Source organism: Anolis sagrei, chromosome 2 (genome assembly GCF_037176765.1).
Source record: "Anolis sagrei isolate rAnoSag1 chromosome 2, rAnoSag1.mat, whole genome shotgun sequence".
NCBI classification, from domain to species: domain Eukaryota; kingdom Metazoa; phylum Chordata; class Lepidosauria; order Squamata; family Dactyloidae; genus Anolis; species Anolis sagrei.
Window position 1 is genome coordinate 116,412,948 of NC_090022.1, and position 24,407 is coordinate 116,437,354.

A 24,407-nucleotide genomic window follows, 5' to 3' on the forward strand; every position below is an offset into this window, starting at 1 on the left:
AAGGTAGCATATAAATAAAATTAAATAACTGCATTTTGATTATGGTAGACTTCAGTCTTTTCCCCATTTCTCACCATCTACCCTTAAGATTTCTCTGAAAAAGTCTACACATGTTCAAGGCCTTGAGGAGTAGAAGCTAGCTATTAAATATCTTCTTCTCAATCAAAGTAGGGATCTGTATAATGCCAGATTCTGAGTCTTCTGTTAGTTTCGATGTATGCATTATTGATTTTTTTACGCATGTGTTTGACCTTTTCTTCAGAACTGGGATATAACCAGAGAATAACCTTAATTAAATTAGTGCAACCATTTGGACCTGTGGTATTTTGTGTCTTATCAATAAATTGCCACAGAAAGAGCATTAAAAAAAACTATAAATCTGAGCCAACTGTTTTCAGTACCAGAAATGCTTGTTGTTTAGCAACAGAATCTACAGGCAAAATTGAATGTCACACAAACAGACCTATGCTAAGAACAGACTTTGAGGATAGGCAGAGGGGACTGTAGGTTGAAAGTTTGAACTAGCATACTCCAGTTTTCTTTCTCTTTCCTGCCTATTTTTACAATATGGCAATATGAAAAGTCCCAACAAAGCTATAATTTGAGAAGTGTTCAAATGTGGTTGTTTCTAGTTTAGTTTCTGAATGTAAAGAAAGGGAACTATCAGAAGGTGTTGCTTGAACTCTCTGCTTCAGTTAGACTGCTTTAGACCAAGAACCTTGTAGTCTTATTGTGCAAGACTATAAAGATTCAAACTCCACGTTCATCAGAGGTCTCCCAGTTTGGGACCTAGACCTGATCTTGGACAAGAGTATTTCCTTTCCTTAACCAGGGCCCCCTTTTCTGATGTACATTTTCCTTTAGGAAAGTAGTAAGAAAAGAGTGGTCTTAAGCCTGCCACAGTCAACAATTTACTTAAATCCAATGTCCTAGCCCATGCCCCTTTTGGTCAATATTCCCATCTCAATCCTGATGTCTTCTTGCTATGTACAAAAATATAGCAAGAACACACCAAAGGTTTCTAAGGAGAGAAGAAAGTCAATTCTTAAGAGATCCTGAGAGACTTCCTGGCTAGCAATTTGAGGTGCTTTTGCCATTTCTGGTTTTTCCAAATCTGCCCTTTTATGGACCAGGGGATTCCTTGATAAGATTTTCCAGGGCAATCTTAAATTAATGTAATCATCAGAGAATTAATAAAGTGTTGAAGGTGGCTGCATTCTCTGCCGATTCAAGCATCAGTGTTACTCAGTTTAGCATAAGGGTTCAGATGGGAACTATCAATGTACATTGCCAAGTTTGACTTAAAAATAAATATGATGATGTCTGCATGAAGCAAACCCTTACTTTTTTCCCCTTTGGGGGCTGTAAGTAATTTGGGGAGACACCAGATATATCAAGGACAAGAAGATGTTAGCTCATCTCAGAAAAAGGATGACAAGAGAACTTTCCACTCACAACAGTATTCCTTTGGCCACTTCAGAAGCTATTGTGAATCCTTTCATTCCAGAGACAGCAGATTTAGTGGACCAAAGTGATGTTGGTATAGATACCAATACAGGCAGCAGCCTATCCAGTGGGGACTACACATACTCTACAGCAATACCAATTCCATCACCTTGGGCAACAAACATATACACAGAACAGTCTCTTCTGTTCTGACTTTCCATCCAGACTTGTGGGTGGAAGATTCCAGTAGATCACCTTTATTTGATAAGTAGGGTATTTGTCTTCCTCATGATTTTATCATTCATTCTCTGAGGTTAAAGAATGAAGAAAAGCTTTGTCTGGTTTAGGATATCTCACCTTCAGCACCTGAGTCAACATTACTTCATCCTAGCCAATTAGAACAGAAGCTCATCATATCAGACTGTCATATAGCAACTGCACTGTTAGTCCCATCTCTGCTTGGAGCTTATCACACAACATCTGGTGCTGTGTTGTGTCACTGTTGGGTTGTTTGAAATAATTTTTTTGACCCTGCATCTCAGTATAATTAATAACTACTTGGTATATAAAAATCTTGTTCTGCTCTGTTAGAATATTGGAGACTCAGTGGTTTTGGAGAGGGCGTTTCATTGCAGTTTTCTTGAGGAATTCCCAGGGAAAACCAGCAGGGAAACCTTAAAACTAAATCTGTTTGGGCTGGAAATACATCAGGATCCTCAAGAGTTCTCACTAGAACTGGTCTGCCTTTGTTCTCTATTCTCCTTATAATTATTATTATATTTTTTTAAATGTTTTATTCCAGTGTAATCCTACTACAGGGAAACCACAGAGTTAAGGAAACGTTAAAGACTAAATAAGAGTAAACATACAAAGCTCTGAAAAGTAATATACAAAGACAAAATCAGGCAAATGTTAGTTCACATGAGAAACATAGGAAAAATTCATTTGGAGATCTGGGCGGTTCCATAATAGCATCACTATGAAATTGTGCAATTGCAGTTACAGTTTCCTATTTTTTATTTAAAGTACCAATCATGGGGCAGAAGGTGGAGCAGACAGAGTGACAATATTGACATATTTCAAGTGCAATGAAGCAAATACAAGAACTAGGGCCACTGAAGCATAAATGCAGTGATGGTGTGAAGAGAGTGCATTGCCATTCCTTTTTTTCAAATAGAACAACCTGAACAAACAGGCTCGTGTGACAAAAGCAGTAGTCCTCATTGTCACAGAATGATATAAGCAATTTGGTAGTGTATGTGTGTGTATATATATACATGTGTGATTAAAATGAACACAGCAGGTACGTGCCTACATTACAACCAGAAAACTGTGAGCAGGAGAAGCACCTTTCCAATTTACTAACTGTATCTGATTTGTCATACATATTCTGCCTGGTTGTCCCTATCACTTAATGGCTTCCAGAGAAAGGTGTGCTCTAGCTGGCCTTGTTATTTCCAGGGCCTGCTGCTTCTAACATTGCAAGTTCTCCCAGAGCTACAGCAACATTTCTGTTATTTCAAAGAGTGATCCATTCAATGCTTGTTTCAATAACTGCAGTACGTGTTAGTCTAGAGTTCTTGCCAGTTCTTTCTTTTGTGAAAGCATGTATATATGGAAGTCTGTGACTCTAATATCCAGTGAAGGAGGAAAATATGCCACCTACAGGGGAGTTGATGGATACCTTAAAATTAGTTAATACAAGGCTGAAAATAGTCTGGTGTTTTCTTCAAACTGATAAACCGAAATCAGTATATCATTGTAAAAGAAATATAACTTTTAAAACATTGATATATTAGACCAGTGTTTCTACTTTAGGATCATCTTTCACTTCTGTAACTTCCCATGAAACTTGTACTACAAATCCGTTACAACTGAGTACACAAACAAAAGGTTTTGATTTACCAGACTTTTTATTTTGCATAAATTTTGCTTTTTTAAAGAGAGGCTTGATAAAGATTTTTAAAATTACTTTTATTCCAGTATTATGTATATTTTAATCTAAGAAAATTATTTATTTATTTATGTATTTAAAACTTTTGTATCCCGGTCTTCTCTACCTCCATAGAGGGACTCAGAAAACTACTTTAAATGCAAAACAGAGGTTTAAAAATAACAAAAATGAATTTGTTTTTCATTTCAAATGTGTCTGTTTTCATCTTTTATCATCTATATTCCTCTTCCCTCTTGATTCTGAGCTAGGTATGCTCAAGTTTTTTCTGCTGTTAATAAACCTCTGGCTGCTGAGATTCTTAGGCCATTGTCATTACATTCTGGACAGTTTTGCTTACTCCAGAGGGTGAACCAAAAGCTGAGGATGTGTGTATAACATAATGAGAAACGTAGCCAGTTCGTGAAGCATTTGTCCTGGGGATGGGGGTGCAATATGCTCCTTTCCTCCTTCCATTTCCAGGTGCTTCCTGCCATTACAAGACCATCTTGGTATTTTTCTCAAGAAGAGCAACACCAGCCATATATTGAGAAAAGGGTGATTTATTATCATTACACTCTGGCATATTGATTCTCCACTTTGGAAGGAAAGTTCTGTCATGTCATCAGCAAGTGGTGATGGATAGCTGTGCCAGTAATGTGTCAAAATTCTGAAAACAGTGCTTACTTAAACAAGTGGTTCTAGATATGTTCAGGAGAGCAGTGTGGCAAGAACTTCTCCCTCACTGTCAAGATGGTGGGGTCTGCTTTAGATGATTTGGTCAGGTAATTAGAATGAGGTATGTCCTATGCATACCAGCAAAAATAAATATGAAGCAATATTTGTTTCATGTGAGTCAAGATACAAAGTACATGTGGCACTGAAGAAACCTTCCTGTGCTTCTGCTTGCTTCTGGGCCTAGGTGCTTGGAAGAGACTATCATCTTCATCTGATTTTCTGTGCATCCTTGTTGGTAATTGTAGCTAAAGAGCAAGTTTCTCTGAGAATGTTTTGGGATCCGAAATAGATAATGGCAATTTAGTCAGGAAAAAATTCTCTGGGTCCCGAGTATATTTGATGGTATTTAGGCATTGTTCTCGATGACCTTTCAATGTAAGTCCCATGAACAAATGAGGAACACAAAAACAGAGTGAATGGTGATTTTGGTCAGCACTGGATTCTTCATTAAATGCATGAATACAGTGTTCAAGTCCTGCTGATCATGTTGATGCCTTCCTGTACTTCTGCTTGCTCCTGGGCACAAGTGCTTATGTAGGGTAAAAGCATTCATTCAGAAACACTCCATCATACTCTTAAACAATACCTGATTACTTAGAAAGACTGAATTACACTTTTCCATGTTCTCTGTGGAGCTTTATGTCTATCTCCCTGTCACAAATTGATTTTTTAAAATATCCCCAGGCTTCAAGGTTTTCCCTAAGTACCAGTGGCTCATACATATTCATTCCACATCTGGTTAAAGGAACTGTTCCCTGTAGTAGGGTTGTCCACTTCTCTAAGATCACTATCTTCTGGGCCAAGTTGAGCATGCAGAAATTGCTTTCCATAAAGCAGGTTTTGCAAAAGTCTCATTCTGAGATGTTGGAAAAGGCACTGGTGCACAACTAACGGAATGGGGTCAGATCTAGAAAGTTATTGTGTTTTGTTTCCTCTGCCAGCACACTTTACGTGTCTGGCCATGTTGTACAAACAAATCTAAAGGACTGGCCAGTAAAGAAGATTCATCTGATAACTGTCAGACAGGGAAAGCATCGTTTAACATTCCTTGAGGGCTCCTTGTTGAATTTCTCAGAAGAGTGTATGTGTGAAAATCTGTAGTTTTGGTTTATTTACATTAATGTGTTCAATGCCTTAATGTGTATTAGCCCAGTTCTGAGCTGTATGCAGCTTTGGTCCAGTCAGGAGTGAGCAAATGAAGATACAGAAGAGCAGTAAACATGCTGAAGCTCAAGGGAGCAGACCATCAATACTGAAAGTTTTAAGCAATGCAGAAAGAGAGTTCCAAGGCAACAATTGGGGTCATGATCCAAGATAGCAGTTAGGAAAAAGAAGTAGAGGTCTTAAGTTCAAGTCAGGTTGTTCTGACTGACAAGTCCTGTTTCTAAAGACTTTATCGTATGGTTTACACATTTTAGCACCATGTAGTGTGGTATAGGAAAACATGGATCTCTGGAAATGTAATAACATAGTAAGAAAGTTGATGCTGTCAAGGTGATGCATGCCATTTGCCAGCAAATATGGAAAACACAAGAATGGCCATCAGACTGGAAAAAATCAACTTATATCCCCATACCAAAAAAGGGAAATGCGAAAGACTGCTCAAACTTCCGTACAGTTGCCCTTATTTCTCATGCCAGTAAGGTAATGCTCAAGATCCTGCAAGGAAGACTCCAGCAATACATTGAGCGAGAGTTGCCAGATGTTCAAGCTGGGTTTAGAAAAGGCAGAGGAACGAGAGACCAGATTGCCAATATCCGCTGGATAATGGAGAAAGGCAGGGAGTTTCAGAAAAACATCTACTTCTGCTTCATTGACTATTCTAAAGCCTTTGACTGTGTGGATCATAATAAATTGTGGCAAGTTCTTGGTGGGATGGGCATCCCAAGCCACCTTGTCTCTCTCCTGAGGAATCTGTACAAGGACCAAGTAGCAACAGTCAGAACTGACCACGGAACAACAGACTGGTTCAAGATTGGGAAAGGCGTACGGCAAGGCTGCATACTCTCACCCAACCTTTTTAACTTGTATGCAGAACACATCATGCGATGTGCAGGGCTTGATGAATGCAAAGCTGGGGTGAAAATTGCTGGAAGAAACATTAACAACCTCAGATATGCAGATGACACCACTCTGATGGCCGAAAGCGAGGAGGAGCTGAGGAGCCTTCTAATCAAGGTGAAAGAAGAAAGCGCAAAAGCCGGGTTGCAGCTAAACGTCAAAAAAACCAAGATTATGGCAACAAGAATGATTGACAACTGGAAAATAGAGGGAGAAACCGTGGTGGCCGTGACAGACTTTGTATTTCTAGGTGCAAAGATTACTGCAGATGCAGACTGTAGCCAGGAAATCAGAAGACGCTTACTTCTTGGGAGGAGAGCAATGTCCAGTCTCGATAAAATAGTGAAGAGTAGAGACATCAGACTTGCAACAAAGATCCGCCTAGTCAAAGCCATGGTATTCCCTGTAGTCACCTACGGATGTGAGAGCTGGACCTTAGGGAAGGCTGAGCGAAGGAAGATCGATGCTTTTGAGCTGTGGTGTTGGAGGAAAGTTCTGAGAGTGCCTTGGACTGCGAGAAGATCCAACCAGTCCATCCTCCAGGAAATAAAGCCCGACTGCTCACTGGAGGGAAAGATACTAGAGACAAAGCTGAAGTACTTTGGCCACATCATGAGGAGACAGGAAAGCCTAGAGAAGACAATTATGCTGGGGAAAGTGGAAGGCAAAAGGAAGAGGGGCCGACCAAGGGCAAGATGGATGGATGGCATCCTTGAAGTGACTGGACTGACCTTGAGGGAGCTGGGGGTGGTAACGGCCGACAGGGAGCTCTGGCGTAGGCTGGTCCATGAGGTCACGAAGAGTCGGAGACGACTGAACGAATGAACAACAACAACAAGTAAGAAAGTGTAAATCTGTTAGATTCCCTGACACCAAATTTACTTTTTATGTTCGAAAAAGAGTATGTGTGTTTATTTCTCATAGTGATGCCATGTTAGAACTGCCAAGGATATTATTTTTAGCAATTGTAAGAAGGCTATAGCCTATAAGAACATCTGAACAATAAATTCAGTACAGCCAGGCATTGTGGCAGTCAGTTTTCCAAATGAAATATTATAAGCAAATATTCCAGATAATAAAATAAGCCCGTATAGATTTTTGGGAGGGATTTGTTTCATTTGTGTTTTGAAGTAATGCACCATGTCATAATTAGAGTAGTACTACTGTGTATGCTGTGTGTTTATGTAGTTCTTAGGAAGACAATGATGGCCTTTTGGCTATGGTGGACCTTTATTTGAGCAAAAACATCTGGGAATACTTACTGGAATATCAGATATTTTTCAGAACATTTGAGATGTGTGTTCAGCCTCATTAGCTCAGAAACCTGAAGACAAGTGAGCAGAGGGTTTCACCCAGGTCCAGAAAACCCATCTTGCGTGCTTGTCTGTCAAGAGCTATCTGTTACAGCCTATCACCCTCTCTTCATTTTGATTTATCACTGGGCATAACTGGTTTTGGAGCTTTGTCTTCATCTTCCTGCCTCAGAGGGACAGGGAAATAAATCTTGCATATGAATATTTAACTCTACCATTCCAGCAGCACAAGAAATGTCCTCTTACATCCTCTGACCAGACAAACACATTTGTCAGGATATCCTTTTTGAGTACCAAATCTCACTAGATTTTAGTGCTTTGGAAAATTCGATGCACATCAAGTGAAAAGCTTCATTTAAAGGGTAAAATGTGGAAAGGGGTAGATCATATCACTGCTAAAAAAAATTATTCTTATGAAGCTCATGGAGAAGTGAACAAATATTCTGAAACAATCACTTTTCATTTTCAATCCAGATCACTGTGATTTAGTTCATTTAATAGCCATGTTTTCCTTGAATAACATTGTGTGTATTTAAAAGAAAGATAGGCAGGTATTAACTAATATGATAGCTTATAACATTCTCATGAAACAATTTAAAATATAAAATACTTGACTATCCAAACGAGAGAAAAGTTGCAACTCAGCAGTCTTCCACAATGGAGAAAATTGCTCACTTTTTGAAGAGTCAGTTTATCTGGCACCAAAGTTCTTGAGTGAAACCACTTAGTGCAGTGATTCTCAACCTGTGGGTGAAGATGTTTTGGCCTTCAACTCTCAGAAATCCTAACAGCTGGTAAATAGGCTTGGTTGATAAAAAATGGTTAAAACTTGTTTTGGATGTAGGGGGCACTGGTGGTTTGATTATAAAGTGATTCCAAGTGTTTTTTTTTTAAAAAAAATCAAAACTTAGGAAACTTATGAATCACTTTGTTAATACAGACATGTATGCACAGTAGGAAAAAAACAACACTGGCACTGGGGAAACTTCAGGGGATTCTCCCTCTCTCATTTTTTTGACCAATCCTGATTAAACTAGCTACAGTGGTAGAACATGTGGACCACTGATAGCTCGCCAAATTTCATAACCCTTGACTTCTCTATGGATTTTTGTCAAATTTTCAAAGTATTTATAAAAATCATTTTTATTAATAAAGAAAATCTGTTCCTGGTTTGAAAGTGTTATTTCCTGTTTCATTGGGTCGTCTTTACTTTGAAAGTAGTAGTTCTACTACAAGCACTTTGTTGTGTGGCACGAAAGGTGTTACATTGATGGAGAACAGAAATCATAATACAGACGCCATCAAGGGGCATCTAGACTGACCCCCTTCTTCTGGGGAGAAAAACACCATCCAAACTCTCCTGACATCCCTTTGCTTCCTCTATGAGGAGACACGCAAAGTACACCCATCAATTTATTCCTATTTGCAGATGCGATCAATCTTTTTATTTTATTATTACTTACTGACTGTAAAGGGCTGGCTGGCTGTGGCTGGTCACCCCAGTGCCTTGTTCATGGCAATCAGGCAAAAGTTTATGTTCTCTTGGCTTTGCAAAAGTTGCCTATTGTTTTGCTGACTTCTTTAGACACCTTTGTAGATTCAATCAGTTTATTTTATATTTAGACAGAGACTGCTACAGACAGCTATTTTGGGTCCTTCAGCCATTTTGGCTAATGAGCAGCAAGGCAGTGTGGGAAATGTAGTTTAACAGCAGGGCCTTTTGCAACTCTACCATTGGGGGCCTGGCCTTCAGAAACAACTACAGTTAAAGATGGCTGTAATTAGCCACACCCACTGCTTCTGTACTTTCATCACCAGTGGCATGGAAGGCATGAGATTTTAAAAAATCCCTTGCCTTTACAAAAGTTGCTTAATGATTGTGAAAATTAAAATAACCTTGGGAGACATCCAAACATTATATATTTCCAAAAAAATAAAAGGTAAGTGGTTCAAATTCGTATTCCACCCCCCACCCCCCAACCTTTCCTGCATTGTTCAAAACTGCTTCGGAAGTAAACATTCTGAAGTTTTTTCCGACTTTCAGTCTCTTCCGAACGAACCTATCCAACCCTACTGTTAAACTGGCTGTGAGTTGTAGGCCAAAACTAGTACTACTCAAATTATGACACGGTGCATTACCCCAAAACACAAATGAATCAATAATCCTTCTGAAATGTTTGCTTACAATATTTCATTTGGAAAAGTGACTGCCACAATGCCTGGTTATACTGAATGTATGTAAACTAGAAACAAAATTACAAATGGGAATCTGATTAGAAGTTTGGGGATTAGATTGTCTCTATAAAGATGATCATGTCAGATGGATATAAATCAAATCGTCATGCCCTGTGCATAAAGCATTGTTCCTATGAAAGCAGATATTCAATTCTTAATATGTGAGACTTTAAATAAGGTTTCTTTTATTCAGACAAGCTATGTTTTGTCTGTTTAGGGTGAACAAGTAAATACGGAACTTCTTGTGTAACTACTGTATTTCTGCATTATTGGCCTGATTATGGAGCCATTTACTTTTTTTATTTGCCAACAGACCAGTGATCTGTAAAGAAAATGACTGAATCAAAAGACAAGTTTCACTTCATGAAAATTAAACTGAAAACATGTTTCAGCAATATGGACTTGCCTACAAACAGATACCAATTCAGGAAAAATATAGTGGTAGCATTGCTCTTTTCCCTCTTGCTTTGGTTTCGTGAATGTCCTGGCCATCAACCTGGAAACCCATGGTATCTGTGGAGGCCTAGGGTGACATATTGAGTTGACTCCACAAACACTGCTGTGCAACAGAAAATATGCCCTTGCTCAGTTCCCCTGACCAGACAGCTGTTATGTCTCTGAATCAGTGAAGTGTGTTAGATAAAACGCATACTGTGCTCTACCCCCAGAGATCCACCAAATGAAACAACACATTTAGCCCAAAAGCCTGGAAAAATGTGTTTGCAGGTGATAGCTACTGATACTGGGATCCATTTAAGGTACATGCTGCTTTTTCAAATTTATCGTGTCAGAAGCGAATTGAGAATACAGTTATAATGTATAAACAGTGGGTTAAATTAATAGCCTGTACCTGATAAGGGATCTTTGCAAGAAAATAGGTTAGATCTTCACCCTTGAATGAGTAAGAAAGATTACTGCTTCTTTCTGAAGCAGGGAAAAATACAGAGTTCTTGCAGCTAAATATAGTTATGCTACAACATAGATACAAGACTGGACAACTCAAGTTAAACTCTTCTCCCCAAAGACAGTAAGGGAAGTAGACATCTTTGGGTTTGCATTTTCTGTGAAGAATGACCTTCCATGCTTATTTGTTCTTCAGACCTGTCTCTTTAATGTCACTCCTGCTCTCCTGATCCTGTCAACACAACCAAACCTGCAACATTCTAGCTCTAATGAGAATATTCAGTGTCCTTGGGCTGGTCCTAGATGACTTGGGAGGTCCTGATGGGATAATCCAGAGCTTTTGTGTATTAATATTGTGAAGCAGGAAGTAACACATGAGTAGCAAAAACTGAGTTAACAGTGTTTTTGTTCCTTAAAATGGATAGTGCAAGGAAATGCTCTAAAATGGAGAGCTGGCAAATAATGGTTTGCTCTGGAAGTTTCTGCGGTCTGTAGGATAGGGAATAGGATTTAGAACTAGAAAAATTAGTTTTTCATCATTCTATAAATCCAACTTTTTTGCATTTTTATGGCGAAATAATTGGGTCCCAATTTGTTACTTCATTTTATAATTTTCTGGAATTTTTGAGAATAGGATTAAAACAACTTTGGGTATAGGGAAACCATTTTATTAGAGTACGTCCCAATTATGTTTTAGAAGCATAACATGCTTGAATGAACATGCACTGGAATATAGCATGGGAATAATTGGAAAAATAGCCACAAATCAAAACTCAGCTATTATTTCCACTAATGTGCATTCTTTGAAAGAATAGGAAGATGGTCAAGGGATGTATTAACATTGTAACAGAAGAAGAGGATGAAGCAATGGGCAAAGAAAAGCCCCCGGAAAGATAATGGCAGCAACAGCCGGATTATTTGTCATGAAATAAATGAATGAGAGGACTAAACACAGCCTGGTGATTAATTTTCAGTGTCCAGCTGATTCTTATGTTCCTCATGACAGACTAAGCTAGAAAATAGGCAAGAACAAGTATTTTTTGTTCTGTTAACCAAGATCATATCTTATAAGAGATCAGTGAGACCCCTTTTTACAGGAGGAAAAAATACAAATGTAGACATGTATTCTTTGCATTATACCTTTTCATCTAGAACTCTATCCAGAACTCAGTTCTCACTTACAGTACTGAGACAGGTGCTACACCACCTTAGTCTCAGGTTCTATATCTTTAGAAAAACAGGAGAGTTGTACAAAGATTGTTGGGCAACTTTGGAATTTAGACTGAAGTCTTGTGATTCCTGGGAGGTCATTCTGGGGACCACAGGACAGAGGTCTAAACTTCTACCAGCTATTAGAGATAATTGCAAGCCATGTGGGAGATGTTGCAGGGGTATGCTGGGGTAGATCTAAGAAGGTGTTTAGCCTGCCATTCTCTAGAATGTGGCAGGGAGATATGCTTTGCCCTGGAAATAGCTTTCTTGTTTTTGCTCTCTTCCCACTCAACCCCTAAATTTTTCTGCTGCATTGGCTTGAGGCCTACTTTGATTTTGAATCTGACAGTTTCTCCAGCAAAATTCACAGTTCTTTGCTTGCTTGAATTGTTGTATACATTCATAATTGGAGCACATCATTATTTCTTGACTGAACTTTCCTTTTATATAGTACAAATCTTTTGATAAATCTAATCCTCCTCTTTCTATGTCTTCCTCAATGCCTTCAGACAGCCAAAAGTAAACTTGGGATTGAATATTCAGTGAGGGTATACTTCTTCCTTTAACTGGTGATATATGCTTGGAACAAGTGGTGTGTCTCGAGAGTATGGATAGGAGTCGGAGATCATTAGCTACTGATCTCACCAATTGAGGCTGATATCAAGAGATGGATAATTTTTGAGATTTAATCTGTTCATTTTCTTTTCCAATATACTTGCTATGACATTATTCAAATAAACATCATCACTCTTATGCCCTTACATTTTAAGCATTCTTCTGTTTTCAAAGCAAAAAGTTCCAAGAAAATGTCTTTTGACCTCTTAAATTGGGTTGATGAACAAGCAGCCATAGGCTCTGTGTGGCACGAGATTCCTTCTCTTCCATCCAGACTGACTTGCAAGACGTGCAAACATCAGCCAGGTAGGAAATCAGCTCAGCTCAGAGATCTCAGCAGTATAAGCCTTTACTTGGATTTCTCATTAGTCAGGTCAAAAGTCTGTGAGAGAAAACATTATGTGCAGACAAACACATCCTTTCTATCAGGAAACAAGGGAACCTCAAGGCCTGCAAGGGCTTTTCCCTGTGAACCCAATTAAACAATCTGACTAGCATTCTTCAGCCTGGAAAAATCCATTGACTTCCATTCATTTGGATAAATATATTAATTGGCCTATTTCTGACTCTAATACAGATTAGTGATTGAACCCCCCCTCCCTTCCCCCACCCACCACTGTATCCTGAATACATTGAACATTTGCAAAGCAAAGGTGAGCTGTCTCTTTGGGCTAGAGCCCAGTTTCCACCCCCAGGACCAAGAGGAGAAAACAGGACGTGGCTGAACATGTAGTTCTGACAAGGGAGTGCTTGCAAAGTAACCCTTGATGGAGGTTTTAACATTTGAAAATTCTCACAGGCAAATAGTGTGCGCTTGACAAAAAAAAAGTCGTGGTAGGGAAACAACTGGATTCAAGTTATTATAACATAGAACATGCAGTGGTAATTTATCCAGTAGTCTTCTGTAAAGCAAGAACTGCCAAAATGTGGCCCTTCAAGATGTTGAATTGTATCTCTCAGCATTCCTCATTATTAGCATTGATAGTCACACTTTGTCCATCCCTGATGTAAAGTTATTCATTTCTGTATTTTGGACATTGAGATTTTTAATACTTGTAATTTTTAGGTTTTTAATTTATATGTTTGTGAGCTGCTTTGGATCTTGGTTCGGAAAGAAAAGCATGGTGCAAATTCTTCTGGTTGTTGTCGATATTGTTGTTCAGATGCCTTGTAAAATTGCAGTGGCAATGGCATGTTAATCTTATGCCACAAAATTTGTTTTATTTATGAGAAGTGTAGCAAATTTCTAGAGACGTAATGTGGTTATCAAGCCAATGTGTGATATGGTGGTAGGTTTAATTTCCTTGGATGCACACTTGAAGATTTTAAAAAACTGTAGACAAAAAACAACAACATGATAGTGGTAATTCTATATAAATCCCAAGTTTATGTTGTTTGAAATATAAGAAAAGGGAGTCCTTGAGATAAAATACTGTCTTATGCCCTGTTGCAGTTATTGTGAATATGTCCATATCAATCAATAAATTGGATAACAAACTACATTTTGACATGCTAGTATTAACTAGGACAACTGACAGATTTTGCTTATCGTGTATATAGCCATGTTGCAAATATGTGATAATATAGTTCTAAATAGATGACTGCAAAGAACACAGGTAATGTGGTGAAATGCACTTGAACATGCTATTTTCTGGCAGATTCAGTTCACCATAGCGATAGACAATTGGACGATTTCCATTTAATCTGCAAAGACTTTCTCTGTTCTTTAGGAACAACCCCAAACCAAAGGACTTCTCTCCCCCACATCTACTGGAACAAAGGAAGCTTGTTAGAAAAGAGAACAAGGAACAGATTTTTGTGTATACATAAGGACTTCTAGCTTAGTTGTGGTACTGAAAATGCATTCATGGTCTATTCTAAATCATGTATGGTTCCTTAACTGTACCAGATATACGTCTGCCTACTGTAGTGTTTTATATACCCCAAAATTGTGTGGTACAAATAAGTAGATAATGACCTGGGATTCTTCAGATTTTTCAAGTAACAATTCCATTGTTCTGACATCATGGTTACTATCCAATTCAGACTAGCATACATAAATTAAACCTAGGGTATGAAAGATCCTGGAATTCTGAAGTCTGCCGATCGTTATCTTGGATACTTCACAATATCTGTATTCACAAATAGAAGGCTGGTTATCTTTTTGTGAAAGCTTTGGAGTTGATGCAGAGGTGTTAAAAACTGAAAACTGCTTTGGATTTGGGTCATGGACCTTATGGACTGTAGAGACACTGGTAATATTTCTCTTATAAGATAAGTACCAGTTTTAATCTCCAGACTTTCACTGATGCAACCGTATTCTGAGGGGTGTTGCGTTTTCCAGTAAGCAACTGATTCTGAATTCCAGCTGGTGCCTGTGCTCTCCAATTTTGTCTTGTCTAATGATTTGAAATATTTTCTGCTATAGGTATGTACATTAACCTTTATGTGTTGAAGTATCTCATTAATCAATTTGAAGATTCAGTTTCTTACCCTCAAATTGATTAATGAGGGAAATACAATACAAATGCCATTTTATTCCATATAAATAGGCACTTTCCCTGCTTAATACATGAGATTTTGATGAGCATAAACTGATCTATGGAACTTGAACCCTACCCATTTTAGATGGATCCTGGCTAAAAAAATTCTATGTGTACACAAGTAATCCCACCAGCCCCAGCCTATGGATACTTGAGCACTTTATTGTCATTATGCCAGCTGTAGACAGCTGATTTCTCATGTGTCTACAGGTCACAACAGTACTTGCACAAAATCTAGCAACTGTATTCATAACCTGTGCATTTTGGTCAGAGAGCATCTGGGCAAGGCAAAATTCTGCCATCCTGCTGATCATGATAGAATAGGTATGGTTAAAACATGGCTTCCTTAGTAAAAAGTGCAATGTAAAAGGTTATGGCTGTGTGTTTTTACTGATTTATTTACAGGGACAAATACTGTACTTTCATGATACAGGACCCACTTATATTTTCCCTTAAAGAAAGCAAAAGATAAAATATTAAATCATGGTAACGTAAATGTTTTCCTATACTTCGGGATTGCTAAATAATGAGAGTAGCCAAAAGGTTTATTAATACCCCCCCCCCCCTCCAAAAGAGAGTATTTGGTGATTTTGTCATTCTCTGTTTCTTATATGTTGCTGGTTGACAGAAATAGTGTTACTGTAGTCAAGTGACATCAAAGATCCCTAACCCAGAGGATTAAATTATCTTATTTAGTTAAGTGTTTCCATATGTAATTGTTAACTGTTTCTGTAACTTATTATTATTATTATGTTTATATGTTCCAAATTTAAAATGCAGGATTGGAACAGCAGTCAAAGCAAAATAATTTTCACCCAAGGCCAAGCCACCATGGCTACTGTAGGTGAGGGAGCATCTTTGATAGTTTCCCTGGATAGAGATCAGGTTTAAACTGTCTGGTGTGTGTGCCTACTGAGGCAGGCCACATGAGGAAGGTGGATCCTCCTCTGTCCCTCTTTCTGTCCTTTTTTATGCTGGATCCGCAAGAGTACTGCATCTCTCCACAGGCTCTCTGGCCAGGATTTGTGTGGGATTGGCATGGAGATGAGGGTGGACCGCTGAATAGGAGGCACTGCAGGAAGTGCCAGGCAAGTTGGTATTTTTGAACTAGGCCTTTCCCTCCTTGCTCCCTCTCGTTCCTTGTCCTAGTGGATAATAGGGTTCAAATTACTATGCCTTTGCCTCTCAGGTATTTATCCAACAATTTTGGCAGTTTTGGCATGAATTTCTCAGCAGAGTAACATTCAGAGGTAGGGCTGTATAAGGCTGCAAAGTCATTTGGTCCGACCCGACATGGAGTCTGGCCACTTAACGTTGTTCCTGTTGCTTCTCTGAGCCCCCACACTGACTCTTCTGTGGACCAGGTGCTGCTAACTATTCAGACCCAAGTCGTTTCCAGGTTCCTTTCCTCAAGCAGATGCATTTGCTTCTTTTGCTCTTGGTTTTGCTGGCTAAGCTGAAGCTGGTAAGCGGATGTGTGCCACACATCCTTTGGAACTTTAATTTTATTTTTAATATATAATTTTTGTAATTTATTAGATAGATAGATAGATAGATAGATAGATAGCACAATATTGTGAAATTAATCTGCAGAGCATTAAAAAGTTGAAATTATTTTAAACGCATAGTTGTGAACCATACAGCTGGGATACAGCCTTGACCGTGAATATGTGAACAATAGAAATAACACAATGCCCCCCCCCCCTTTCAGTGTGTGCAAGCAGAGCTGACATACTTTTCCAGGCATTCTCTGCTGTCATAGTCCCCTGTAATTTCCATTAGCTGGACTAATGCAAAAGTACTCTGAGATACCTATGGTTTGTGACCTGTCCAATGGGAGTCCCATTGATTTGTCATTTATGGACGACCTTTTTACTAAAAACTGTCATCTTTATTTAATTATAAATAAGACACTCATCTTTCACTTTTAAAGAGTTCTGGTCCAGACTATTATTGTAGGACACATTAGCAACAATGCACTTGAACTGAAGCTACATAAAGCTGGGATCTGTGGGAGAAATAGCGTGAGTCGTGTATGGAAAAATAGAACCTCTAAACCAGTGGTTCTTGACCTTTGGGTCCCCAGATGTTTTGGCCTACAACTCCCAGAAGTCCTAGCCAGTTTATCAGCTGTTAGAATAACTGGGAGTCGATGGCCAAAAGATATGGGGACCCACAGATTGAGGACCACTGCATTGCTCTAAATTGTAATTAGGTGATTTGCAAAATGATTTTGCTTTCATTATTATGCTGCTATGGTTCATGACGGCCGAATGGAATTCCAGCTGGGGCTTGATCTTACGGGTCAGGCCCAGAAAACTGCATAACTAGTTCTGTTTTAGCATGTGCACTCTTCACTGCAAGACATATATTATAAATTGTTTTTGCACTTTGAAAAGTGGTTTGCTGTTACTTGGAAGCCAGCTGTTTACATTTTTGTCAGAATCTTGCTTTGCCTTTTATATAGCAAACTTTTATATTGCTCTCTAGGTCTCAGCTAGGATTTTTTTTAAAGGCATACATGTTGTAGCAGCCTGATTGTGAAGAAAATCCTGGATTCCTCAGTCATTACAATTTGGGAAAATATCATAGAGCTTGTAGTGATCAGGAACTAAATCATCAAAGTTTGAACATTTCTGTCCCTTTTATTATAATGCTTGTTTATTGCTCATGCCTATCTGTCTAGTCTTTCTTTCAGTTCAATGAAACTGCATTGTTCTTGTTATTTTTGTTTAATGTTTAATATTGGGCCCAAGCCCTTCTTGGCCTTTCTACAGCAAATCTTCTTTTGACAAGCAAATAAAAAGTGTGGGTTTTTATTAACATAGTAAAAATTAGGTACTTTCAACTTAGGCATTTGGAGATGTGTTTTCAGTCCTTTGTTTTTTGCCTTTGTTGGACTTGGTCCCAGTTGAAATTAGCCAGAGGCAGCTTTCTTCTGCACAATGATGTCACTGTGTTTTTTATACATACCCTAAATTTTATGGAAGCCAGTTGGAAGCATTTCTGTCAGTGTCATTTATGTAAAATACGGTCCCACTCTCATCTAACAAATGTTGTCAAAAACCAAAGGGCATGAGCATTGTCTTTTGTGTGTTCTGTGCTGCCCAGAAGCAATCTTTCAAATGCCCTTTCAGTTAAAGCAGTACATGCTTATGCTGGGAATGTTGCTCGGTGCACTTTTTACTAACATGAATGAAACAAGAGGGCCCTGGAGTAAAGAGAAGGTGTTAAGTTCAAAGTCAACATTCCCCCATCTATAAAACTCAAGTAGCTGCTGTGATGGGTCAAGTCCGTTTTCTAAGAGGCAGGCGCCCCTGAGGAAAAAAAAATGTGCTGGTTAGATAAAATTATTTTAAATAATGCCATGTTTAATTTTATATGAGATTTCCATTTCCCCTTCAAATCTAATACACAGTCTCATACAAAATGCACATATTGAAAAACCCCTATGCATCTCTCCTTTATATTCAGTGCTGTGTTCTCTAGAGAAGTGCATTTTCCTTATCTCTTGAGCTACGGACTTGTAGAGATCTAGCACACAGATGAGAAGAAAAATACAGATTTGTGAGCCGAGGCACTGTTGTGACTTAATCATGTTCCTTCTCTCTCTTTTCAGCATTCGTCATCATGATAATTTTAGCACTTCTCCGCATCAGCAAGGGTCACGGGAAAGGTCATCCTCCACTGGCACAACTCTCAGGAATCGGCAATCTCTTTGGGGTGTGCATTTATTCCTTCATGTGCCAGCATTCCCTGCCATCCCTGATTACGCCTATCTCCAAAAAGAAACACGTTAACAAGTTGGTCCTTCTGGATTATGTCTTAATACTGGGCTTCTACAGTCTCCTGTCTTTTACTGCTATCTATTGCTTCCAGAATGGGACACTCATGGACATGTATACGCTCAACTTTACTAACTGTGATATTGTTAATAATGTTTTCATCCGCTACTTCCTGGGCCTCTTCCCAGTCTTCACCATTAGTACCAATTTCCCTATAATTGCTGTAACTTTGAGAAACAATTGGAAGACCCTCTTCCATCGAGAAGGGGAAACCTACCCATGGATAGTAGATAGGCTTGTTTTCCCAGTCATCACACTGATTCCTCCACTTCTTGTGGCTTTCTGTACCCATGATCTGGAAAAGCTGGTGGGCATTACTGGGGCCTATGCTGGAAATGGGATCCAGTACATCATCCCTGCTTGCTTAGCATACTGTAGCCGTAAAGACTCTCGGCTGGTCTTCGGGAGTGGCACGCTGAATAAACATTTGTCCCCTTTTCGGCACACATTCTGGATTGGATTTGTGCTACTCTGGGGCCTTTTTTGCTTTCTGTTTGTGACTGCAAATATTGTCTTGAATGAAACCAAGCTTTGATGATGGAACAACACTACTTGTTACAGAAGAACCTGGAGAGAGACAGTAAGAACTGTCAATCAACTTGCTTGAGCAGGATGCTAACTTTATCCATTCTGGGTAGAATTCTGCCCTTTTAAATTCAGATTTTCCAGTCAATGAATGAAGTTGTGGGCTTGACTACAGATGCCTGGTACCTGACCAACTGACCTGACCACAATACAGGCCATCTTCTTCTCTTCTGCTGTGATATATCTGAGGCTGTCAGATATACATCTCTTCCTCTTCCTCAAGAATGATGCAGAAGACCAGCATTGCTTCTGTCATTCGGGAAAGCAGGCAGTGGATCAAGCAAGCAATGAACTGTTGTCATGCTTATCATCTCCCTAAAGTGACCTTCTCTTCTCCTAACTAACAGGAAACAAAATAAAACAGAAGCAGGGTGGACACATGTTGCGTCATGTTGTGTGGTGTACAGGGCACCTCAAGCTGTGGAACGTGGGAAGAGACTGTCTCAGTAGTGATTTTTCTCCCACTTCAATAATTATTCTCCCCTCTCCCCCATGTTTAGTGTCTTTTCCATTTCTGTTAAAGCCTTTCCAACTCACATTCATGGAATGGGATTAGATTCAAAAATGCTGTGACCGTTTAAATGCAAATTTCATTTGTTTTTAAAAATATCTTTATTTTGTTTTGTTTTTGTACTTCATTTGTAGTCTGTGATGTTCCTTCCTCAATTCTTTTTATGCACTGTGTGGGTGAGAAGGGTGTCTTGTTAAAAACTACCAGCTGGGTGGCACAGAGAACCTGCCTGATGAAAAATAAAAGGGAAATCCTGCTTCTACAGTTGCTGAATGCTGCTAAGTAGTTTGTATACTGTCATGGTCCTCTGTTTCACAGTAGGTTCGCAGCTCAGGTACAGGCTTCACCATTTGTTTGTATCTAAAGGTGCTAATTATTCCCAGTATGGATAATGTGTAAAGCCCAGGTTTATCTCTGGTGGCTTAGGCTGGATGTTTTCCAGATTTAAAGGGAAGACTCGAACCTTACCTTGATATAAAATTATATGAATGTATATCAAGAAGAGTAATATAAACAAAGAGAAGAAAAGATTTGCTTTCTGGCTGAAGGTAAAACAACTATTATTTTCTAATGCTTGCTATGTTTTTTAAAAAATGATTTTGTCTTCTCTGTGAAAAAGATCACCTTCCTCTCCCCATGCTGGAGGATGGGATGCTTGTGGCAAGAGCAATTACTTGCAATAAAAAGTCTGTTTAGACCTATTCTGCAGGATGGCAGGATACTGCTACATTCTCCTCCTCCACAGTCTTCTTTTCTCTTAAAACCAGATCTCCATCCCAACTCCATGTCACATCAAAGAATTGGCAAAATTTGGATTTAAATCCATAGTGTCTTTGCAGAAAAATAAAATTTCTCAATCCGCTCTTGGCCATTTTTTTGTGGTGAAGCCAGCAGCGTCATTTAAAAAACCTTGGAAGGGGTCATGGACTACAAACATTTTTAATACAGGAAGTCCCCAAGTTATAAACAAGATAGGTTCTGTAGGTTTGTTCTTAATTTGAATTTGTATGTAAGTTGGAACAGCTATATTTTTAAGTGTAACTCCAGCTATATATATATATGGCCATGTTTCAATATCCAAAGCATATGCATGCTTTGGATAGCATAGGGAAGGGTAAACTCCCCTGTGATGTTTGTTTTACCATCTTTGTCCTTGTTTAGAAAATTTCACCTCACTTTCTGTCCCTATAATAATTGGATTTTGAAAAAAATGGCTTTCTGTGAAAACAAGGATTGACGAGAAAGCATCAATGAGATTTTTTTTCCCCCATGATAACTTTTCCAGGAGTGAATTTTCCTTCATAGGGGTAGATTTCTCTCACTTCCTGTTGTTTCATCCATATTTGTAACTATGAGTTGTTTCTAAGCTGGATGTTTACAAGTCGGGGACTGCCTGCATAAGGACAGTTTTGATTTGACTTTCTTAGGCTATAAATATCTCGAAGCTGCTTTTTCTTTTGTTTTCTTTTATTAAATTTCAATCTTTCAAACCCCTGGATTATGTTTGCACTCATCTAGTCTGGTGTTGCTGTGATATTAAATTTGACTTTGAACCAAAAGGAGCTGATAAATTCAGTACTGTTGCTTTTTAAAATCAAAATTATTATCAAATACAGTCATCTAAACCAAATTGCTTTTGCTATTGTGATTAGCCAGGGCTGGATTTGTTTTTTAAAAAAACACACAGAAACCTTTCTCCTTTACTGAGAGCAATGCAACTTTTCTCAGATCATAAGATATCATTTTGCATAATACTGAAGTTTGCTGGCTGTAGAGAGTTTTCTCCAGCACATCAAAATCTAATGGCACCCACCCTCTTCTTCATCTCAAGCTGTACTTGGCTGCCCTTGGTGGAACATTGGATTCACATCTACAGAGAACTGGCTGATACCTGATGCTGCTTCTTTGACACCAAGTTACCAAGAGTTCCCTGTGAGTGAATGCTTGGTCTCAATTCTCAATGGCTGGTTTAAGGATTTGAAACAGAATCACAGTTGTTGCATTGGTTTAGCAACTGCCTCTTTTTCTTTGTCATTCTTTCCCACAAGTATTATAAGATTCGGTCTGACTGGGGCTGGAAGAGAGCACAGATGGCCGTGACAGGGCTATCACATATTGGCTGACTCTGTCCTCATGCAATATGAGACAGACAAGGATTGGATCAGTGTTGACATCTTAGCAGCAACACTCCCCCCCCCCCCAATATACTTTGTAAAGAGACAAGAATTGCATTGTGGCAATCTGTTTTTATCTGATGATAGAACTCCTGAAGAGTACAGATTCACATTAACTTCTGCCTTCTGGAAGGCTGATTGAATTTCTTACTTTTTTCAAATTGGTCATTCTATATGTATGCTATCATAATACATTCCTATACTTCATACTTATACAACCTTGTATATACAACTTTTTAAAGTTTTTCTTGCATGTTTTGGTTTTCTTCCTTGCAACTCAGTTTGGAAGACCTTTCCTCATAAGCAGAATTCATTATCTTAATTTATATTGCACTCAGAGCCAGAGAAATTATATAATTTGATATGCTGCAGCAGCACTGCTTTAGACTCACGTTGCCTAAGTTTACCACCACCACCACCACCAGCCTGGTTATTTTTCTCAGGCTGGGATTTCTCCTACTCCTCGGAAGTCCTATTTTTCATCTTGAAAAGATCTGAGTATGCATCAAAGCACAACTGCTTTCATGAATTGCCTTCTACTAAAAAGATGTTGTATCTGGCAGCTTCACTATTTTCACCATTTTAAATTTACTGTGTTCCTGGAGATTTCCCCTGAATCACTTTTTGTTCAAATCCTGTGTTGCATTACATGCCTTTTTGGCTTAAACTATTTTGATTCTTCTTTATTGTAGCATCAAAGGTTATAAAATGAGAAAATTTATACTACAGTTGTTCTCTGATTTCAGGACATACAGAGATGGCTTTCTTTCTGCACAAGAAAGCTTTTAAAATGGCTCATCAGTAGTGCCTTCCATGGCTTCCTTGCCTTTTAGAGCTCCCTTTTGATTGGTTTGCATCAGAGTAACTTTCCAAGGTTCCTGCAATATGTAAGCAATGGAGGAATCTACCTCAGTGAATGCATGCACTAGATAGAAAAGATTAGTATTCATTTCAGAAAAATGCCTTAAAACATGGAATATACATGAGTGTATCAGGGGTGTGTGCAAGTGTGCGCCTCATTAGCTTTGTTGCCATAAGCCACATGGATGGAATCCAGGGCTGAACCCAGCTGAGTATGATACAGTACCTGGTGTCTTCCCACATCTGCTTTGACATGAGATGATATTTTTCATTGGCTATTATAATGGAGCTCTTCTTCCCTACGACTCTTGGCTGTACCATGTCCTCGGCTTGTCCCTGTATGTAATTATTTTTCTGGAAGGCATAAAGAAATAAATGCAGATTATGCATCTGTTGTGGGTTGGCCTTTTCCTGCATGCAGTAAGGGAGGGAATGTGGAATGGGTTTCTGTTGATGGATCAGTTGGCAAGAGCAAGCCATGGGGTGTGGGTGACAGCAGTTCATAGAGCAACTCCTGCATCCTCCTGTCCCTCTGCATTAGCCTCTTGTTTCTCAGAGCGCTAGGTGTTCTCTGAAAACTCAATTAAAACAGCTGTACCTTACCCATCTCAATTACATTTCCTTACGCTCAAAAACTAAACAAATTGAATCATTTCACCACCTCAGGCAGCAAATGAAGTTTCTTCTGGCAAATTTATTATCATCATAAAACACAGCATGATTTATGTTAAAGTATTAAAAGGCATCTTCACGATTGGAAATAAACAGTTTCTGCTCTCTCCGTCTGTGGCTCACTCTTTCTTTCCCTCTGAGGAATTAAAGTGCAATGGGGGATTTATTAGGGAGCTGGACTGTAAATCTGATACCAAAGCAGCACTTGAGCTGAAATCCAAAGACATTCCACGCCTCAAAGACTAAAAAGGGGGAAAGAGCTGCCTTTAAAGCATGCTAGTTGGTGAAAGGGTAGCAGGTTGGAAGAAGAGACTCTGAGAGAGTGGCCTGGGGGAGAAGCAGCTAAATTTCATCTGCCTTGTTGCTCTTATTTCACTGGAGCTTGAGGAAGTAGCAAAGTGTCAGATGTCAAGATGGTACAACGGTCCTGTCCCTAGCGAGTGCTTCAAAACCTCTGGGTAGTTCTCCACAGGCTTCTGTTTCCCTCTTTAATAGATAGTTTTAAAATATAATTTATAAGAATGTTTTCAATTGCCATGCACTGGGATAAAAAGGAAACCTACAGTATCAATTCAAGGGAATAAAAATGCCATGTCAAAGGGCCCCATGTTCAAAGGAGAACGGGTGTGAAACAATCAAACATGTCCCAGCAACTAGATCCAGAAAACACAAGGTAACAAGGTAATGTGGAGTGAATGAAGTACATTTGTTTTGTTTGCAGGGTATTTCTTCATGCTCAAAGAATTCCAGTCTTCCTCCCCCA

General features: G+C 38.9%; 1 protein-coding gene across 2 annotated transcripts in view; it reads left to right on the forward strand.

Annotated features, from left to right (window-relative positions):
• Positions 1-23,753, forward strand: part of TMEM104 (transmembrane protein 104) — a 102,185-nt gene extending 78,432 nt beyond the window's left edge. For both annotated transcript variants that reach the window (XM_060764729.2, XM_060764728.2), the window contains exon 10: positions 18,616-23,753. In XM_060764729.2, the coding sequence (XP_060620712.2) occupies positions 18,616-19,376 (761 nt within the window). In that variant the 3' untranslated portion in view covers positions 19,377-23,753. The remainder of the gene's footprint in view (positions 1-18,615) is intronic.
• Positions 23,754-24,407: the final 654 nt, after the last annotated feature.